Source organism: Tachyglossus aculeatus, chromosome X1 (assembly GCF_015852505.1).
Source record: "Tachyglossus aculeatus isolate mTacAcu1 chromosome X1, mTacAcu1.pri, whole genome shotgun sequence".
In the NCBI taxonomy this organism is placed as follows: domain Eukaryota; kingdom Metazoa; phylum Chordata; class Mammalia; order Monotremata; family Tachyglossidae; genus Tachyglossus; species Tachyglossus aculeatus.
The window spans coordinates 93,481,906-93,500,762 of NC_052101.1; the positions used below are offsets into that span (position 1 = coordinate 93,481,906).

The 18,857-nt window shown below is 43.2% G+C and overlaps 1 protein-coding gene across 5 annotated transcripts in view; it reads right to left on the reverse strand.

The window, feature by feature from the left end:
* Nucleotides 1–18,857, reverse strand: part of MGLL (monoglyceride lipase) — a 134,958-nt gene that overhangs the window by 85,447 nt on the left and 30,654 nt on the right. For all 5 annotated transcript variants that reach the window (XM_038771906.1, XM_038771904.1, XM_038771902.1 and 2 more), the window contains one exon: nucleotides 5,492–5,598. In XM_038771906.1, coding sequence (XP_038627834.1) covers nucleotides 5,492–5,598 — 107 coding nt within the window. The remainder of the gene's footprint in view (nucleotides 1–5,491; nucleotides 5,599–18,857) is intronic.

The window sequence follows — 18,857 nt, forward strand, 5'->3', positions numbered from 1 at the left end:
TTAAGCACATTTCCGTTACCAGGGATTAGCATAAATTTCCTTTGGCCATAGAGCTTTCACTAGACAGCACTTCAATTTCCTACTGCCTTTTAAGATTGAAATTTGACGGTAGTCAACGGGACCATCTCTCACTTTAGCTCCTGAGACGTTAACCCTCTTTAAAAAGCTTATAATTTAATACGAGAGATAGGAAAACCTGAGAACATGAACATAATTTAGTTTCTCTTTTCAAGTGTAAGAGCATAATGAACAGAAATATACACACAATCAATCAGGGGACATTTATTGAGCCCTTACTGTGTGCAGAGCACTGTACTAAGCACTTGGGAAAGTATAATAAATTCAGAGAGCTCTGCTAGGGGACACTGTGTGTGATCAGGGTGGGCTAATCTAGGAAGGCTTCATGCAGGAGGTAGGATTGTTGTAGAACTCTGCAAGGAGGGGAGGAATGGTCTATGGGTTGGTTTAGAACACCAGAGGTGGGAGAGGTAAATGTCTGGGACAGTTAAGAGGGCTTTCTTTTGAACAGAGAAGAGAACCTGATATGGAGAGTGGCAGGTAAGGGTAGGAGAGCTCACTGGTAAGGGGGTTTTGACTCCTATAGACAGAACTTTGGTTTAACATGAGTGGTGTAGGGAGCCAATGCCAGTTTTTGAGGTGAGTGATGGGATCAAATTGGCACCTGAGACACATGATCCTGGCTATAGCTTTTAGGATAGACTGGACAGAAGTGAAAGCAGGAAGGCCAACAAGAGAGCTGCTCAGTAAGATGGTTGAAAAAATTTGTACCAGGCTTGTGGGAACAGGAGTGGAGAGAAATTGATAGATTCAGAATATATTGTTAGGGATTTGGTCACAGATTGAATATGGTGATGAGGGTGGGAAAGGAGAAAAGGAGATTGCTTGGGAGAGTGCAGTGCAACAGAGTTGGCAGACATGTTCCCTGCCCACAAGGAGCTCACAGTCTAGAGGACAAGGATTATGGTGAGAGAGTGTAAAAATGGAACAGGAAGGAGGAAACCGCCCCATGTGAATCCTGCATGTGGTATGAAATTAGAACTAAGAAATGCCCAACGCCATCAGTGAATGTAACTCATCCCAGTTCTTCATTCATTCAACGGTACTTATTGAGAGCTTACTGTGTGCAAAGCACTGTACTAAGCACTTGGGAGAGTACAATACAACAACAGACATATTCCCTGCCCACAATGAGCTCACAGTCTAGAGGGGGAGACAAGTATAAAGGACCTTTTTGTCCTTGAACTCCACACCAGCACTGGGCTGAAAAAACCAAGGGGTTGATGCAGAGTAGTGGGGAGGGAGGAGAAGCAGAAGGGCAAAGTGCTGGCCAAAGAGCATGGACCTGGCACTGCCACAGCCCACTCCATTCTAGCTGTCAGGAGGCAGCGCTGCTGCCCTGGGCCTGGCCCTGGGCCTGGGGCAGGTGGATAGCTGGTCTGGAGTGGTCTGTACGGGAGGCGCCCCAGCCCCAGAACAGCACTGCCACCGGCTCCAGAAACAGCATCAGCTCGGGCTGGGGTTCTGGTGCAGGGACTCTTCTCTACCAAGAAAAGCAGCGTGGTTTAGTGGATAGACAACGGGCCTGGGAGTAGGAAGGACCTTAGTTCTAATCCAGTCTCCTCCACTTACCTGCTGGGTGACCCTGGGCAAGTCACTTCACTTCTCTGGGCCTTAGGTCCCTCATCTGTAAAATGGGGATTAAGACTGCGATCCCCATGTGGGATAAGGACTGTGTCCAACCCGATTTACTTGTATCTACCCCAGCACTTAGGACAGTGCCTAGCAACATAGTAAGCTCTTAAAAAATACCATTATCATTATTATTATTAATAACTTGTATTTACTCCAGTGCTTAGAACAGTGCTTGGCACATAGTAAGTGCTTAACACATACCATTATTATTATTATTATTATTGTTACCACAGTTCCCACAGGCTCCTCTCCTCTGGGCCTGGATTTCCACATCCACTGTGGGTCTCTTCCAGTCCCAAGGACTGCTTAGGTCCGAGATCTGTTGAGGTCATTATGGGTGGCAAAGCAGAATTGGGTTTTGGTGCTTCGAAGTTTGCTTTAAGTCAGCCAGACTCATCTTGACTTTGTAAAGTCCCTTTGAGTTTCCAGTGAATGTAATTCCCCCTGTTGATGGGGTAACTATGCCAGACACCTGTCTACATGTTTTGTTTTGTTGTCTGTCTCCCCACTTCTAGACTGTGAGCCCGTTGCTGGGTAGGGACCGTCTCTATATGTTGCTGACTTGTACTTCCCAAGTGCTTAGTACAGTGCTCTACACACAGTAAGTGCTCAATAAATACGATTGAATGAATGAATGAATGAAGGACATTCTGCCTCCCCATCCTAGGCTTGGACCCCTCTGCAGAGCCAGTGGCATCCAACTGGCAGCTCATGAAGCTGCCGGGCCCTACCCAGAGCTCTCTGCAGTTGCAGTGACAGGTAATGGAATCAAAGGTGCAAGTGCTATTTTCACAAAATAAGTTCTGCATCTGGAACTAGGGAAGACACTGGCCTTTAAAGAGGATATATTGTACTCCCCGGGCTCTGGCTTTTCAGCATAGTCAGCTAAATAAAAAATTCGGTCTCACAAACAAGAAGGGGTGGCAATCTATCAAGGAACAATGGGTGCTCAAATAACTGAAATTTCTCGGCCAAAAGGAAAAGCAGCAAAGTTCACTAACCTCCGCCTTCATGTTTTTAAGTGGCCAGACTTTTGGAAACCCACTGAAATGCAATTCCACCCAACTTCTGCCTACTATGCAGGCAACAATCATAAGGCTTCACAGAAAAACGGAGCTAAATCACCTCCTTCATTTCTTGAATAAAATGCGTTCCTTGTTGGTGAAGGGAGTTCCAATGAGTCACAGATACGCCTCTGATGAACCAAGGACCTTGCAGCAAGCAAACATAAACAGCTGTTTTTTATCCACTAAATTTAGAATATCACAGAAATAAGTGCCCCATCTTTAGAAGTGATCCTGGAAACCACGGGGTGTTTTCTTTTTCATGGAAGGAACAAGCAAACCTCCTAGAAAATGTACTAAGCCTCCTGAACTTGGCTGATACGGCAGAAGGTCTTTTAGATTCCAAAGAACTATGCTATGGAATAAGATACATATCTATCATTCCATTTGTGCGGGGGTGAGCTTAGGATTTTTAATGGCATAAACTGCTTTTAGTTTTGGGGGATTCTTATCAGTTTATGAACCATGGAGTTCCTTTAGAGGTCAGGCTGGGTGAGAGCCTGGGACTCAAGCGTTTAGTACAGTGCTCTGCACACAGTAAGCACTCAATAAATACGACTGAATGAATGAATGACTCTGGGGAAGAGAGTTAGACAGGCCCCTTGAAAAGGTTAATTACATTTCTGGGGGACAGGGTGGAATTTCTTTTCTTAGCAAACAAAAATTTTCACATTTGCTATCATCTGAGGGAATTGTTATTTTTCTCTCCTACATTTTCATTTTGGTTTCTTATTTTTTTATTATCACATTTTTTAAGCACTTGCCATATGCCACACATGGTACTAAGCACTGGGGTAGATACAAGCTAATCAAGTTGGACACAGTCCCTCACAGCCTTAATCCCTGTTTTAAAGATGAGGTAACTGAGGCACAGAGAAGTGAAGTGACTTGCCCAAGGTCACACAGCAGACAAAAGGCAGAGCTGGGATTAGTGCTCCCAGGCCCATGCCTTATCCATTAGACAACACTGCTTTTTTACAATTTGGGGTGCTTTTTGTTTTAGTGGGAGAGGGGTTTGTTTTTGATTTTCAATCAGTTCTACCTCCGGTTTACTTTTCCACTGTTGCCTGCAAGAAAGTGGAAAAAGACTTGCAACCTTTACAAATAAAGTCAGCCTAAGTGTCACACTCAGCAATGGCTTAGGAAAAATGGGCAAGGTGAGAGCACTATCTGACAATGAAAGCTCATCGCAGACAGGGATCATGCCTACCAACTATTGCGTTCTCCAGGTACAGTGCTCTGCACATAGTGAGTGCTCAATAAATACCATTGATGATGATGATGCTGACAATCATATGGGATTCCGTAGCCTTAGCCCCAGTTCCAGCCACAGCCCCCCTTTGCTCCTTGCTACCCTTCTCCCATTCTCTTTTTCTAACTTTCCCTCCTACCTTCTTAACTTTCCTTTCCACTCGCCATTCTCCCCTCCTCCCCTCCCCTTTTCTATCTTCAGCCCCACAACCCCTCAGCAAGGCATGTGTTAAAATGGCTTTGACAGGAGTGGTGATGCTTTGCATTGAGCTATCCACTCTCTCTCCGGGCTGCAGCGTGGGTTAGTGGCTACAGCACGGATTAGGGCTCCCAACCCATGCCTTATCCATTAGACAATACTGCTTTTTTTACAATTTGGGGTGCTTTTTGTTTTGGTGGGAGAGGGGTTTGTTTTTGATTTTCAATCATTTCTACCTCCGGTTTACTTTTCCACTGTTGCCTGCAAGTCCACAGGCCTGGGAGTCAGACGGACCAGGATTCTAATCCCGGCTCCGCCAGTTGTCCGCTGAGTAGCAAACAAGTGGCGGAGCAGGGATTATTACCCAGGTCCTTCTGATTTCCAGGCCTGTGCTCTATCCACAAGGCCGAAGCAGGCAGACCCTGAATTCTTGAAGTTGTCCCACTCAGGTCGGACATTCAGTTCCCTGATCATTGAACTAGATTTTCAGTATAACTGAGGGCACAGCGTTTACTGTAAATCCCGTGATAGAGCTAAGAGACGTGACCCGGGTTCACATTTTCTTGCTGTATTTTCAACTTTCCAGCACATTCTACTGAATTAGAAAATACAGAAATATATATTTTTACACAGAACCTTTTTTTCTCGTGTTTGTTAAAAAAAAAAGTTAGGGTAAGTCGCTGTCTCACATTTTATTACCGAGGTGACTTTTCAGGGCCCGGGGTGCACTATGGGGATGAGCTATTTCCAAATCTTTGTGGAAAGTACGCCTTAGCTTCCCCAAACGTGCTTGGACTATCCCATCCATTTTGAAACGATAATCTCATGATTTTTTTAGGTCACGCTTTTGTTTTTTCCAAAGCACTTTCACATTAGTCATCTCAAATTTCTTAAGAGGAACTGAGGTCCTTTTCTACTCTTGAATATTCCTTTCGCTTGTTGCTGAAGCCCTTGGAGGCTTTGAAAGCAAACTCTGTAGGACCACGCTTCTGATTTAGGCTATTTCTTCAGTGCTTTTCAACCGGTTCCCCCACTGACCCAACAATAACTGTTGAACCGACGTTTATAGTTTCTACAATGAAAAACAACACCACCGAAGATTTAGAAATGATCAACTGAGAACACTGCTTCAAGGTTTGCAACAGGAAAAGGGAAACTAAGGAAGAATAAGAGAAGAGTGTTAAAGTAGAAAAGGGGAACCCTGTCAGATTACCCTTACAACAACTTGTGATGTGTCCTGTGATGTTTAATTTGCAGTACTCACCATGGTCATGAGCAAACACCAACAAGTCAAGTCCAATCAGCATTTGAGCCAAATCTTCATAGCGGCCAGAATGCTCCCCGGCACCATGAGAGATAAACACGAGGGCCCTGCGTAGATAATCCAGGAACAAACTGTTACCTCAGGAAATACGGAGTTGACAGCATTCAAAAGGAGATTTTCAAAACAGGTAATCATTTGGACAACAAGCAGTGTGACACATTCAACCGGGAATACTGAAGTGTTCGGTATTCAATTTGGCGGAGCGTGGCCCTGAGGAGAGTGATAAATTGGCAAATGGGCTCATCCCTGAATAACATTTATCTAGTCAGCCCTAGGACTCTAGCTCTTGTGTGTACTTCTTCAGGCTGGCTACGATCAGTGGCATCGTAGTCAACTGTGCTATGATCCTGAAAAAAAGGACTTCAGAGCGCTAAAGGCATCAAACCCATTAGGCCTATTGGGCACATGGAGACATATTGGCCTCTGTGAGGCACTGACGGACCATTCCAGAGACCATAGAAGAGAGCATCTGTATCAGGAAGTAACGTGCATGCAGGAACTGTTAGAGATTTACCTGAACAGGCCAGTGAGGAGCTGCCCAAAGCAAAAATGGCTAAGACGGGGTCCCTCGAGCAGCCATGGTTGCTCCCATCCTCCTGCGTCTTCTGACTCCCTCTTCCTCCCTCCCTCTCTCAGGCCCCTTACCAGCAGCAGTCAGACTGCCTCTTGGAAATCAGTAAAATGAAAAGAATAAATCTCCACTGAGCTTACTTTTTTCCTTACTTTTTTTAATGATATTTGTTAAGCATTTACTATGTGCCAGGCACTGTTCTAAGCGCTAGGGTAGATACGGGATAATCAGGTTGGGCACAGTCCCTGTCCCACAGGGGCTCAAAGTCTTAATCTCCATTTTACAGATGAGGTAATTGAGGCACAGAGAAATGAAGTGACTTTTCCATGGTCACACAGCAGAGAAGTGGCGGAGCCGGGATTAGAGCCCAGGTCCTTCTGACTCCGAGGCCCACGCTCTATCCACTAGGCCACACTGCTTCTTTTATTTTACCTTTGGGTAGGCCAAAAGTCTCGAATCTTGGGGTCCTGCCTTCCTGAGAAATGGCTGACCGAAAGTAAAATTGCATTTCCAAGCAGGGTGGCTAGGGTGGTGGTGGTAAGGCAGCTGGTAAATACAAGAGAGCCAACCCCACCTCCTGCTCCTCCGCCTCTGCTGAGGCAGTCACATCCACTTACACGGGTTATTCCCTGGAGGTTTCCAGCCTAGGGGGAACAGAGTCCAGGGTGTTGGAGTTGAAACCCTCCAGGAAATAGCCCTTGGCAGCTGTGGCAGAGGAATGTGTCTGTCAATTATCATACTGTTACTCTCCCAAGTGCTTAGTACAGTGCTTTGCATGGAGTAAGCACTCAATAAATACGAATGAATGAATGAATGAAGGTCAACACTGTAGGGGCGGCCTTGTCTGGCTCAATACTTCTGTTCTCCCTTCCTCTATCCCATCCCCTCTCCGAACACCCGCATTCTCCCTCCCCACCTCTCGGTCACCCTGTGCCCCCTCAACCTTCTGTTTCCCCCTCACTGTCCCCTTCTTTTTCTCCCCCTCCTCCTATCCCCTCTCTCTGTTCTTCTGTCCATCTTTCATCTTCGGAGGTGGACTACACTCCCATCTAGGATGAAGTGTGCCATATGAATCCACTTGAAAACATTTTGGCTGATGAAAGCTGCAATTCAAGTGCCGTTTATTTACACTAATAACTCTTGCCCAACCCCTGTCAAGAGCCAAATGGCTTACTCCTGAGTGCTGCCTCCCGGGGTTCCAGTTAGGGCCTGGAAGAGACGATTCAGGATGAGCAATACGACGTAGCCATTGGCAGCAGCGAGGCAAAGCAGCATATGAACCAACTCGGTGCTCATTTTGAGCAAAGACACGGGAGCGCCATGAAATGAAGAGGTGAAATCTCAAAAAGCCAGGCCCTTGTGAAGAGAGGTGGCAGCTACTTACTGGAGGGCACACTGCACATGAAACTGAGTGTGAAATGGATGACAACCCTTTCAGCCCCACTTGTGAAAATTGTCTGTAACCCTGCAGAACCACTATTTCAAATACAAAGGGCCAAAATGTAGTTAATAATAATAATGGTATTTGTTAAGCGCTTACTATGTGCTGAGCACTGTTCTAAGCGCTGGGATAGATACAAGCTTATCAGGTTGTCCCACATGGGGCTCACAGTCTTAATCCCCATTTTACAGATGAGGTAACTGAGGCACAGAGAAGTTAAGTGACTTGCCCAAAGTCACACAGCTGACAAATGGCAGAGCCGGGATTAGAACCCATGACCTCTGACTCCCAAGCCCATACTCCTTCCACTAAGCCACACTGCTCCCCCTGATTAGTTGATATTCAGGGCTCAACAAATGGCTTAATTCCCCAGCAATCACAATTTCCACTGTCAGATGTTCCCTGTTGTTTGTTTATTATAAAAAGGATTACGGGGAAGCCTGCTAGTCAACCTTGATTTCGCACTCTCCACTGAATAGATGAGGATATTTGCTGCGCCCTGATATAATACCCCTCACTTGGAAGAAGAATAGGTTAACCATTTGATCATCTACCCTTTAGTTGCTATAAAGCAGTGCTTCCCCTCAACCAAAGGAAGAATAATTGTTCCAATGGAGGGTGGATTTTTTTATTCTACTTTATTGGGCGCTGTCTCTGAGGAAGATTGTAGTTGAGGTAAAATGCTGCAAGTTTGGTCTGTGAATCAAATTATGAGCTGTTGGCCAACAGAACTCCTGCAGCAACCCGAGCGACCCAGCACAACGGGCAAGGAGAAAGGGAAATAAGTATCACGCTTCCATCTTCCCCGACTCCCCAACTCCATCCCCTTCTCATGCTGTTCCCCTAATTTGGAACTTCCTTCCTCAGATCTGACAGGCCACAGCGACCCCCACATTCAAAGCCCTTCAAAAATTCCACCCCTTCCAACAAGCTTTCCCTGATTAACATCCAGCATCCCACAGTCACATAAATCCATCAGCCACCTCTAGCACTTGGGTACTTATTTTTAGCCATCCTCAACACTTGCTTATTTGATTATTTATTTCGATTAGTCTCCTTGAAAATTATTTTATGACAGTCTCTCCCATTAGAGTGAAAGATCCTTGTGAGCAGGGAATGTATCGCTTCTTTGTTTTGTACTTCCCAAGTGCTTAGGACAATGCATTGTACCCAGTGGGGCTCAGAAAATGTGATTACTACTATTACTTCTCTAGTCCTACAGCCCTCAGTAATGATTTAAATTGAAAAGGGACAAGAGCAGAGGCAGAACCACTGCAACAACAGCCAGGGCAACTGCCCTGGGTTCCAGTATGCTTAGGGGGCCCATTTGAGGTCCAGGATTTTCAGAATCGTTCAAACAAGGAGCAGCTTCCCCCAACTTCTGCACCCAGGGACCTAGAGCATCGGTTTCCTCATCTGCAAAATGATGAAATACCTGCTCTCCCCATTCCTTAGACCGGGAGCCCCATGTGGGATGGGGAACTATGTCCGATCTAATTGCCTTGTATGTACCTCAGTGCTTAGTACAGCGCCTGACACATAATAAGTGCTTAAATACTGCAACTACTATCATCATGGACACTGAGAACGCTAACTTCTGAGGCTAAAGTTCCATGAATATCTAGTTGGTTAATTATGGTATTTATTAAGTCCTGATTATATGGCTGACACTGCACTAAGCACACAAAAAGCGCTCAATAAATACGATTGAATGGATATATAAGCACTGGGGTGAATCCAGGATAAGTGATTTGGAACCAATTCCCGTCCCACAAGAGGCTCACAATCCAGGTGAGGGAGGGCAGACATATAGAAAAGAAATCAATTATGGACAATGGGAGCTTTAAAAAATACAAGAAGAGAGGGCAAAATAGGTAGGTGAGAGCAGTTCTGATGTTCATCAGCCTGTGCTTCTATTCTGCCTCAACGTCTCAGCAGTTGATTTTAAGATCAACCCTACTCTTTTCCCATGCCTCTCATGTTTATGTCATTGCAGTTTTGAAATGTAATGACAAGGAAGTGGGGTGGGGTTGTGGGAAAGAGCTCAAAGCTTAAATGATTTCCAAGCCAATGGCTGGTTTATCATGTAACTGAATGGGAGGTTTTCCTTTCTACTGTCTTCGCAAGGAAAGTCACACTGTTAGCCGTGTACCTTAAATAATACTGCCTTCCCCCTCACCAAAATCCAACTCCTATTTTGTGATAATGCAACCAAAATCCCTAAGACCAAATTTGGCCTTTACATATTCACACCCAACTTCTGTCTTGGGGACTGCATGTGGGTATGTGAGGGTTGGATTTGGCCCATTCCCTGTAATTGAAATAAGAGCAGCATGGCCATGTTGCAATCCAAATTTAACTTTTTTTTCTCCACTCTTTAAACTTTCAGCCCTATTCTCATTCTCCTTGTATACCTAGTACAGTTTTGCCTCCTGCTGAGCTCCTGCTGACTTCAAGGGCAATTTTGTGAGCAGAGGAGAAAAGTGAGAGTGGGAAGAGGAATGTGAATGTGAATTTGGCCATTTGACTCTAAAATAAAACAAAAACAAATGACTTATAAAAAGAAACAGGACCAGCTTTGTAAAAATATAGATAGTGCGTACTTCACAGAGAATTCAGTAACAGGAAAACATCTGTGAAAGACAAGCAGGTTTCCTTAAATGAATTCTTTTTCACAAGGCACCTGGCCGGAACATAAAACAGCTTGAATTTACATGAGATTAAAGCTCGAATATTGGCCATAGCGCAATGGAATCTCTCCTTCCTGAAAGGCAACACTGCAAACCACACAATGTCTGGCCTCTGGAAGGTCAACATCAAAATGACAATGCAACACCAATAAAGGTAATAATAAGAGAACCAGGTGCACGTGACTAATGCACAAACTAGACTTGGTGCTGCTGCTGAAGGTTGCAGGGTTGCAGACAACATAGGGCCATTACCTCTTTGATGCAGGAATCATCATAAGGTGGTTTCTTAGTGCTAGCTTTGTTACCATCACTCTTCAGATGGCAGGATCTCTCTTAGTGATGTGCCCAGGGCCCCCAGATTACTTGTAGGAGCAGGCCTACAAGGGAAACAGCATGGTCTACTGGATAGAGCATGGGCCTGGGATTCAAAAGGACGTGGGTTCTAATCTTGGCTCCATCACTTAATAATAATAATAATAATGGTATTTGCTAAGTGTGTACTATGTGCCAAGCACTGTTCTAAGAGCTGGGGTAGATACAGGCAATTAGGTTGTCCCATGTGGGGCTCACAGTCTTAATCCTCATTTGACAAGTGAGGTAATTGAGGCACAGAGAAGTGAAGTGGCTTGCCCAAGATGGGCTTGTGACCGTGGGCAAGCCAATTCACTTACCTGGGCCCTGGTTACCTCATCTGTAAAATGGTAATTAAAATTTTAAGCCTCATATGGGATATGGACTGTGTCCAACCTGATTAGCTTATACCTACCCCAGCGCTTTGTACAGTGCTGGCACAGAGTAAGTGTTTAACAAATACTATAAAAAATGATTGATTCTGCTGACGTTTTAACATGACTTACCTTATTCTCCAACAAAGGTGAATCCTCGGGGAAAGGGGAAATGGAGGCATATCACCCTTGGGTGCCTACAGCTCTGAAACAGGGAATCCTAGGATGCAGGTTACTATTACTTTTATTATTACTGTTATTGTATTTGTTAAGCACTGACAGTGCTATGAGCAGTGTTCTAAATGCTGGGGTAGATACAGGTAATCAGGTCAGACACAGTGCCTGTCCTACAGGAGGCTCCCAGCTTAAGTAAGAGGAAGCATAGGCACTGAATTCCCATTTTACACAGGAGGAAACTGAGACCCAGAGAATTGCAGTGGCTTGGCCAAGGTCACACCACAAGCAAATGGCGGAGCCAGGATTTGAACTCAGGTCCTCTGACTCCCTGACTAGTGGACTCCCTTTCCACTAGGCTATGCGGCTTGTGACTGAATTTCTGGCAGTACCCCTTACCCAGGGACCCGGGTCAAGGACAGGTCACTGAGGTGAAAAATGGGATCTAAGTGACCTCACACCCACCTGACGCTCAAAGCAGTGCCTTTCGTTGGATGGAAGCAATGCACTTATGGCTGATATTCAGTTTAGGGAATTTCCCTGGCTTCCAGTAACAAAAATAATTGTGGTATTTGTTAAGTGCTTACGGTGTGCCAGGCATTCTAGTAAGCCTTGGGGTGGATACAAGCATATTGGGCTGGATATAGTCGCCGTCCCACGTGGGGCTCAGTCTCAATCTTAAGACATTGCCTGACCTACTCCAAGCTGTAATAGTAACAAATAAATTGACATTTTCAAATAATGGTTTTATATTCCAATTTAGTATTTCTCTTTTGGCTTCCAGAGTTTCTTTTACAGTTAATGCACATATGTCAGTATGAGGGGTAAAGGATACTTCAGTTCCAGCAGAATGAAGGGTTTTTCTGGTAGGGAAACTCAAGTTTAAAATTCTTGGGAATGAATGGGGCTGTAGAAATGCGAGGGAAGAAGAAATACGTCCCATCCCATCTCCAGTGAATTGTTTAGTTTTCACTATTCAACCCCTCTAGCAGGATCCTTGTGTATACGGGAGAAGCAGCACACTGGGGAAATTGGGGCCCTCCTGAGTTCAATTATCCAATCAAGTTGGCTTTGTTAAATATGCAGTAACTTCCATCATAATCATATAACATCAGTCTAGCCAATACTAAATGCTGAAGACAGGATCATTAATCATCGAGACTGAAAGAAAACACTCAAGGCAATTGTATATTACACAATTAGCAGAGATGTTATCCAATACCCTATGTTTGCAAATCCTTTTACTATAAACTACAGTCTCTTATAACAAGGAACAAGCAGAAGTAAAACACCCACCTGACTCACTTCCACCTTTCTTGTTTATTTTATAGTTTATAATTGAAAATTACTACCTATAATAGAATTTTAGGGTTGAAAGGGACCCTGACAAAACATCTAATTCATTTGGAAAGGGACCTTGAGAAAACATCTAATTCATTTTGTCCCAAGCTCTCATCAGGAAGAAGCCCATCTAATCCGTGCTAGAAAGATGAGTATTTATCCTATGTCCAGGGAAGGCAGTTTCTATAACCTCCCCCAGCAACCTATTGTTGAACAAATCTCACTCTCGGGAAATTTGTCCTTAAGTCTAACCCAAATCTCTCATGCTGCAATTAAAGCCCATTTTCTCTTCTTCAGGCTTCTGGTTGGGGTTGTGGGGATGGGAGAGAAAAGGGTGGTTGGGAAGAGAGATACCTAGGCACCCTTCTCTGTTCAAGAGCTTTGTCGAGGCTGCAGGCTTTACAGTCTTATGTGGTCTTTGCAATCAAGCCAACCTCTCTGGTTGGATTCCCTCACTTTGTCAGCCAGTTTCTTAAAACTGAAATGTCTTAGGTATAGGCTGTGTTTGCCAAATGAAAATACTTTTTTAAGAACAATGGGTTTGAGTCTCATCTAGTGGAACAACTCCACAGGAATTCTCTAAGAGTTACATAAAACTAGAGAACCTAGCAGAAATCGCTCTGGCTGAGCCATGGTAATTACAAAGAGTCCCTTAGCAGAGATAAAGCAATTTTAGTGTGGAACCAGGCATGCTGCAAAATGGCAGCTGCCCTATAATCTGTGCTGGATCAGTACTCACCACCGGTCAGATTTTTATTCTACTTTGCAACCCGCAAACATCTATGAAGAAGGAAATGAAACTCTAACCTTGTGTGTGTGGTGAAAAGTCTTGTGTTTTTTTAAATCCTTAAAAAAACAAAACACAAGGCCCAAGAAGTCACAGGCTTTAAAACAAAAGAAAACACTGTGGTCATTTTAAAATTGGCTCCTTTAAAATCATATTTTGTTTCTGTATTTAATTAAAGAATATTTTTCAATGAATTCTATAATCTGCTTCATTAAAACAAATTAGAAACATCATTTTGTAACTGAAGAGCACACTCCAGAGTGCCTAACTAAACTAAAATGTGTGTGTATCTTTGGAGTTAAGCTTTCAAGCACTTATTTCTCAATGTGCCTAAACTTTGTGTGGATAATCGTAATTATAATACGTTATATTTAGCATCTTTCTCCAAGAAGCTCATGGCATTTTATGAACGTACATTCATTCACCCTCCCAGATTAAAAAAAAAACAACCCCCCCCCCCCCCAAATAAAACAAAAAACAAAACAAAAAAACCAAGGGACTCAGAACAACTCTGTTCTAGGGAACAGTAGTGGCCTAATTGAAAGAGCACAGGCTTGGGGGTCAGAGGACCTGGGTTCTAATCCCAACTCCACCACTTGTCTGCTGTGTAACCTTGGGTAAATCACTTAACTTCTCTGTGCCTCAGTTTCCTCATCTGAAAAATGGGGATTCAACAGCTGCTATCTTGTCTACTGTGAGTCCCACGTGGGAAAGGGACTGTGTCCAACCTGGTTATCTTGTGTCTACCCCAGTGCTTAGAACAGTGCTTGACACAATAAGCAAACATTTAGCAAATACCATTTTTGTACGGTAGGGAGAGAGTTACTAATGCCTTCTCCAATTTACAGATAAAATCCTTGAGCTCAGATGAGAAAACTGAATTGCCCCAGTTTGAGGCAAATTGACTCGGAAGGAAGCACTAAGTTCTTGTTCTGCCTTTCTAGTGGCCTTAACAAGTAGCCCCAACACTGGTACCCCACTACTCTGGCTGGCACTGCTTTGAATATGGCCAGTAGTCGTAGAATTCTGTGACCATTAACAATGCATAGGCAGATAGCAGCCCCCAGTTATGTCTCTCTTTTAATTCTTCTTTAAGTAAATACATACTAAAACTTAACCAGTCCAACATGATCATTTTTCCAATCTGCTCCAGTCACAGGAGGTCCCCACAAAGTAAAATGAATGAAATTATTGTACTGTTGGATTGTATCTGTTGTATCGTACTCTCCCAAGCGCATAGAGCAGTGCTCTGTACACAGTAAGCCCTCAATAAATACTACCGATTGATTGATTGAAATTAGTATTTTGGGTGGGGGAAGGGATCCATAATCATTAGTATTTATTGTGCACCTAATGACTGCTGTACTAGGTACCTGGAAACATACCACAGAAGTAGAAGACACTGTTCTTGGCCTTGAGGGGCATGCACTTTACCCATCGCTCAGCTCACAGTTAATACAGATCACAATATCAACTGTTACACACCATGGGCAAGGGACTATTTACAAGGTTGCTTTGTTCAGATGCCCCCGCCCTCTGCAGTGAGAAGATGAAGTAAGACACCACTAGCCCTCCTGTACTGGGTCCTGGACCTAATGGGCCACAATTCTAGCTAAACTGTTCCTTGGGGATACTGTTCCAATCATACACACACCACAGTGTGATATTTCTTACCTTCAGGAACTGAAAATTACACAGAGCTGCAGTCTGGGATCTGTTATTTCTGTTCTGGGTCAACAAAACAGAAGCTCTGCTGAGCTAACAGATTTGGGTTGCCTGACAACATCAGGGTTCGATGCCTAAAGTTAGAAACATCCTGATAAACCAGAAGGGATGGTTTCCAGAACCGTCATCTTTTCTGAAATCTGAATCCTACCAACCCCAACATCGGCATATGAAGTTCAAAAGTGGGCAATCCCCTTTACCCCCACCCTGTATTCCACCTCCAAATATTCAACAAACCAGTTTTCTCCTTACAAGTCACTGCGTAGCTATCTTTGCAAGTGAATTTGCAAAACTGAATCCAGCTAGAGCCAGTACGAAGCAATGCATAAAGATAGTTTTGAAGTACAGTACATAATTTATCACACTTGAAAAAGCAAAGCATTAATGGGCAGAGAGCTGACAAGTGTTTGCTGAAGTTCACAGCTAACACCAACTTTAGATTCCAAAAAAACTTTCTGAGGAGTGTGTCAATTCTTGCATATGAAAAGCAACATGGCCTAGTGGAAAGTCAGAAGGACCTGGGTTCTAATTTCGGCTCCTATGCTCTATGACCTTGGACAAGTCACTTCAGTTCTCTGTGCCCCAGTTATCTCATCTGTGAAATAGGGATTAATACTATGTGCCCCACTTGGGACATTGACTGGGTCCAACCTGATTAGCTTGGATCTGCCCCAGCATTTAGTACTGTGCCTGGAACACAGTAAGTGCTTAACAAATTCCACAATTATTAAATACCATAAAAACAATAAAAATGAAAATGTATAGTAAATCTTTTCTAGAACATTTTGATGCCAAACATAATCTTTATATGGCAGATCAACATCATCTTCTAGATAATGTTTGAACCTCGTCCCCTCCTTCAAGCTTCATCCCAGTGGCATGGGAATTTGTGAACAATAATTTCATATTTGCCCTGGGCACCTTCTTCATGGTCTTGTAAATATCTATCCTGACTTCTCTTTGCCTTTCCAGGGTCCTAATACTTTCTGTCTATCCTCATCCTCAAGCTGCTTCATTCCTTGCAACAGCCTTTTTCATTACTTCTTCACTGTTCCTTTTCCAGCTCTATTGAAATACTGTCACAGGCACTGCCGGAAAGTCCCACTCTACTAAATGGGGCTGCTTTTAAGTGGGTCACCTGTATTTGCATTTATGAGGGACTGTTCTTCTAATGGTTTGTGCTTGTCCTCACTTTCCCTGTAATGCAAAAGCTGCACATGAATGTGGTAATACAGTACAATACGACCAGAAGGCCATGGAAAATTACTGTAATGACAACTTGCTAAAAGCTTGTGCTTTCTATCCCATGAGATGTATAAATATTGTAGCTGGCAGGAAATTCTTTGCCCTGTCTTTATTTCCTCCTTGAGGATAATGGTGCCCCCGCCTTGAAGTCTCACTGAGTTCCGAGCTCAGCAGGTTAGCCCAAGGAGTAGTTCATTGTTGAATTTAGGATTCAGAGTGCATGGACTGCAAGAAGATACCTGAGAAAAAGGGATAATAGCATTACGAATGAAAGAGACACCACTTTCAGAATAGGGGGAAAGAGCGTGCATCGGTCCAGAAGCCTTTCTGGATGTCATTTGGGACTGGTTCTTTTCCATCCCGTCAGTTCATTCTGCTCATTCGGTTGACATCTGCAAATTTTATTCTCTAGAAGAATCCGGTCATTGTTTCTTTAAACATTAAGGTTTTTGGCTTCAGGAGAAGTTTCTTTTGTCCCTGGCTGGAACTCCTAACCCAGTTGACACATCTCACATTCACTGATCTGAGGTCTCTTTATCAACTGTTTCCCACCAAATGGTGTTTTTCCATAAAATGGAATGCCACCAAATGGCAAATGAATTACTGGTTTTAAATCATTCTGAAATCAGTTGTGAAAGATAGAAAACACATACTCAGCATTTCAACCCCTACTTGATATTCCTTTCTTCCCTATGCACTGCAGGATCTCTCCTTATAATAGCAGAGAATGGTATGTTTGAGACCATTCTTCAGGGCTTAATGAGAGAGTTTCCTTCATGAGTGTGCTAAAATATTTGTACCTTTTTAAATCAGTGAAAAACATGTCCCTAGCAAATGCCAGTAGTTCTAAGCAGAACCCAAATGTGAAACTGACCCTGGCGCTGAGCCTGAGTAATTCATTTCACAACCAGGTACTCCTGGTTCCTAGATTAAAATTAAGAACAAAAGTGAGCCCTTGCTTATCTAACTAAATGTAATTATCTTCTCTCAACTCTTTTCTTCTCCTCCTTTTAGTTAGTGATCTCCACCAGCTATAGTGTATTTGGCCAGTTATCTTTAAGCAGGAAGGCTAATTTGCATCATATAAAATAGAGAGATGTAGGGTAATATTTTGCCTCAAATATTGGATATGTCCTGTCTCAATATAGAAAAGGCAACGTGAAATCATTTTGTGAATTAATGATCTATAACATCTAGGATTAATGTTTAAATCTTAGGCAGTTCTGTCTAGAAAATACCTCGAGATGAGAGGCGTTAATTTAAAATGAATAATCCCCCCCTTCAGTGCATTCTTGCATTATTGGCCTCTTTGGAGAGATTATTTACAGTAAAGATTCTTTAAAAGCAGTGCCAAAGTCAATAACTGGAACTCATCTATTGGGAAATCACAAACGTTTTGGACAAAGCACCCGGTCTAACTTTTGGGATGGTCCTCTCTATAATGTAGTACTTCATGTTTGTCGTGAACTAGAGAGAGAAGGGGAGAGTTTGGCACGTAAACAGTTCAATGCAACATAACCAAAGCATCTGTTTTCCTGGACATTTCAGCAGTCACCTACAGAGAGCTAAAAAAAAATGTATCCTCCTGGGTTCCGCTGCCCAAATGTGTTTATTATTATTATTATTGTGGTATTTTTTTAGTGCTTACTATGTGCCAAAAACTGTTCAGCTCTTGATCACGACATAGAGCAAAACACAACAGAGGCCAGCAAAGCTCAAGTCATGTAGATTTCATTTGCTGCACTGGAACTTTAAATAGAATGGGAAATCGATATATCCATTTTCATGGCAGCTGTTAACCAAAATGTACAGGCACACCTTCAGTAGTACAGCAATAACTCTTACTATAACTACCGACTGTCATTCTGCCAAAAGAGTGCTGTAATGTATTAGTGTTCACCCTCTGGATGCTGAGAAATACAAAAAAAAAAGTGTGTGTTTTCGAGTGTTTCCAGTTATTATTACCCGATTTTCAGGCTTTTCAATTTTGCTCTAATGGACTCTCTCAAAAGCTTACTACAGTGCTCTGCACATAGTAAGCACTCAATAAATACCACGGATCAATCGATGATGATCTTGGTTTCTGCTTCTCCAGTTACATAGCAAAAGGTGACAGCATTGCTCCCCAGACTCTACAATTTAAGGCCAGCCATGCTGATGACGATGTGGTATTTGACAGTATGCTTTGCTTTTTCATTTTGGGTGAGTAAAATACTTCTTAAACTTTACAGAATCATTTCAAAATGAAGAGGTTTGGGGCCACTATGTATGTTGCTAAATGATAATTGGGGTTTTTTTTTTTGTTTTTCCTGTAGGAAAGCATAGCAATAGCTTTTCAGATGGCTGCTACTAACGGGGCAGATATTTTCTTTTCTGGTGGCCAAAACAAAAATGTCAAAAACGAAGGAAGGGTCTTGGGAGAGCAAATGCACTAGAAAAGTTTAAGCAGAGCTTTTTGTTTAATAAGCTGTCCTGCCTTGCTCACCACCAAGCTGTTCAGAGTTCCCTACCCCCTGATCTCCAAGACTAAAAATTCTTGAGGAATATTAACCCAGCCTCCCCCTCTCTCCCCGCCAGGTTGATGCTTCTGGTCCTTTTTTGCAGAAA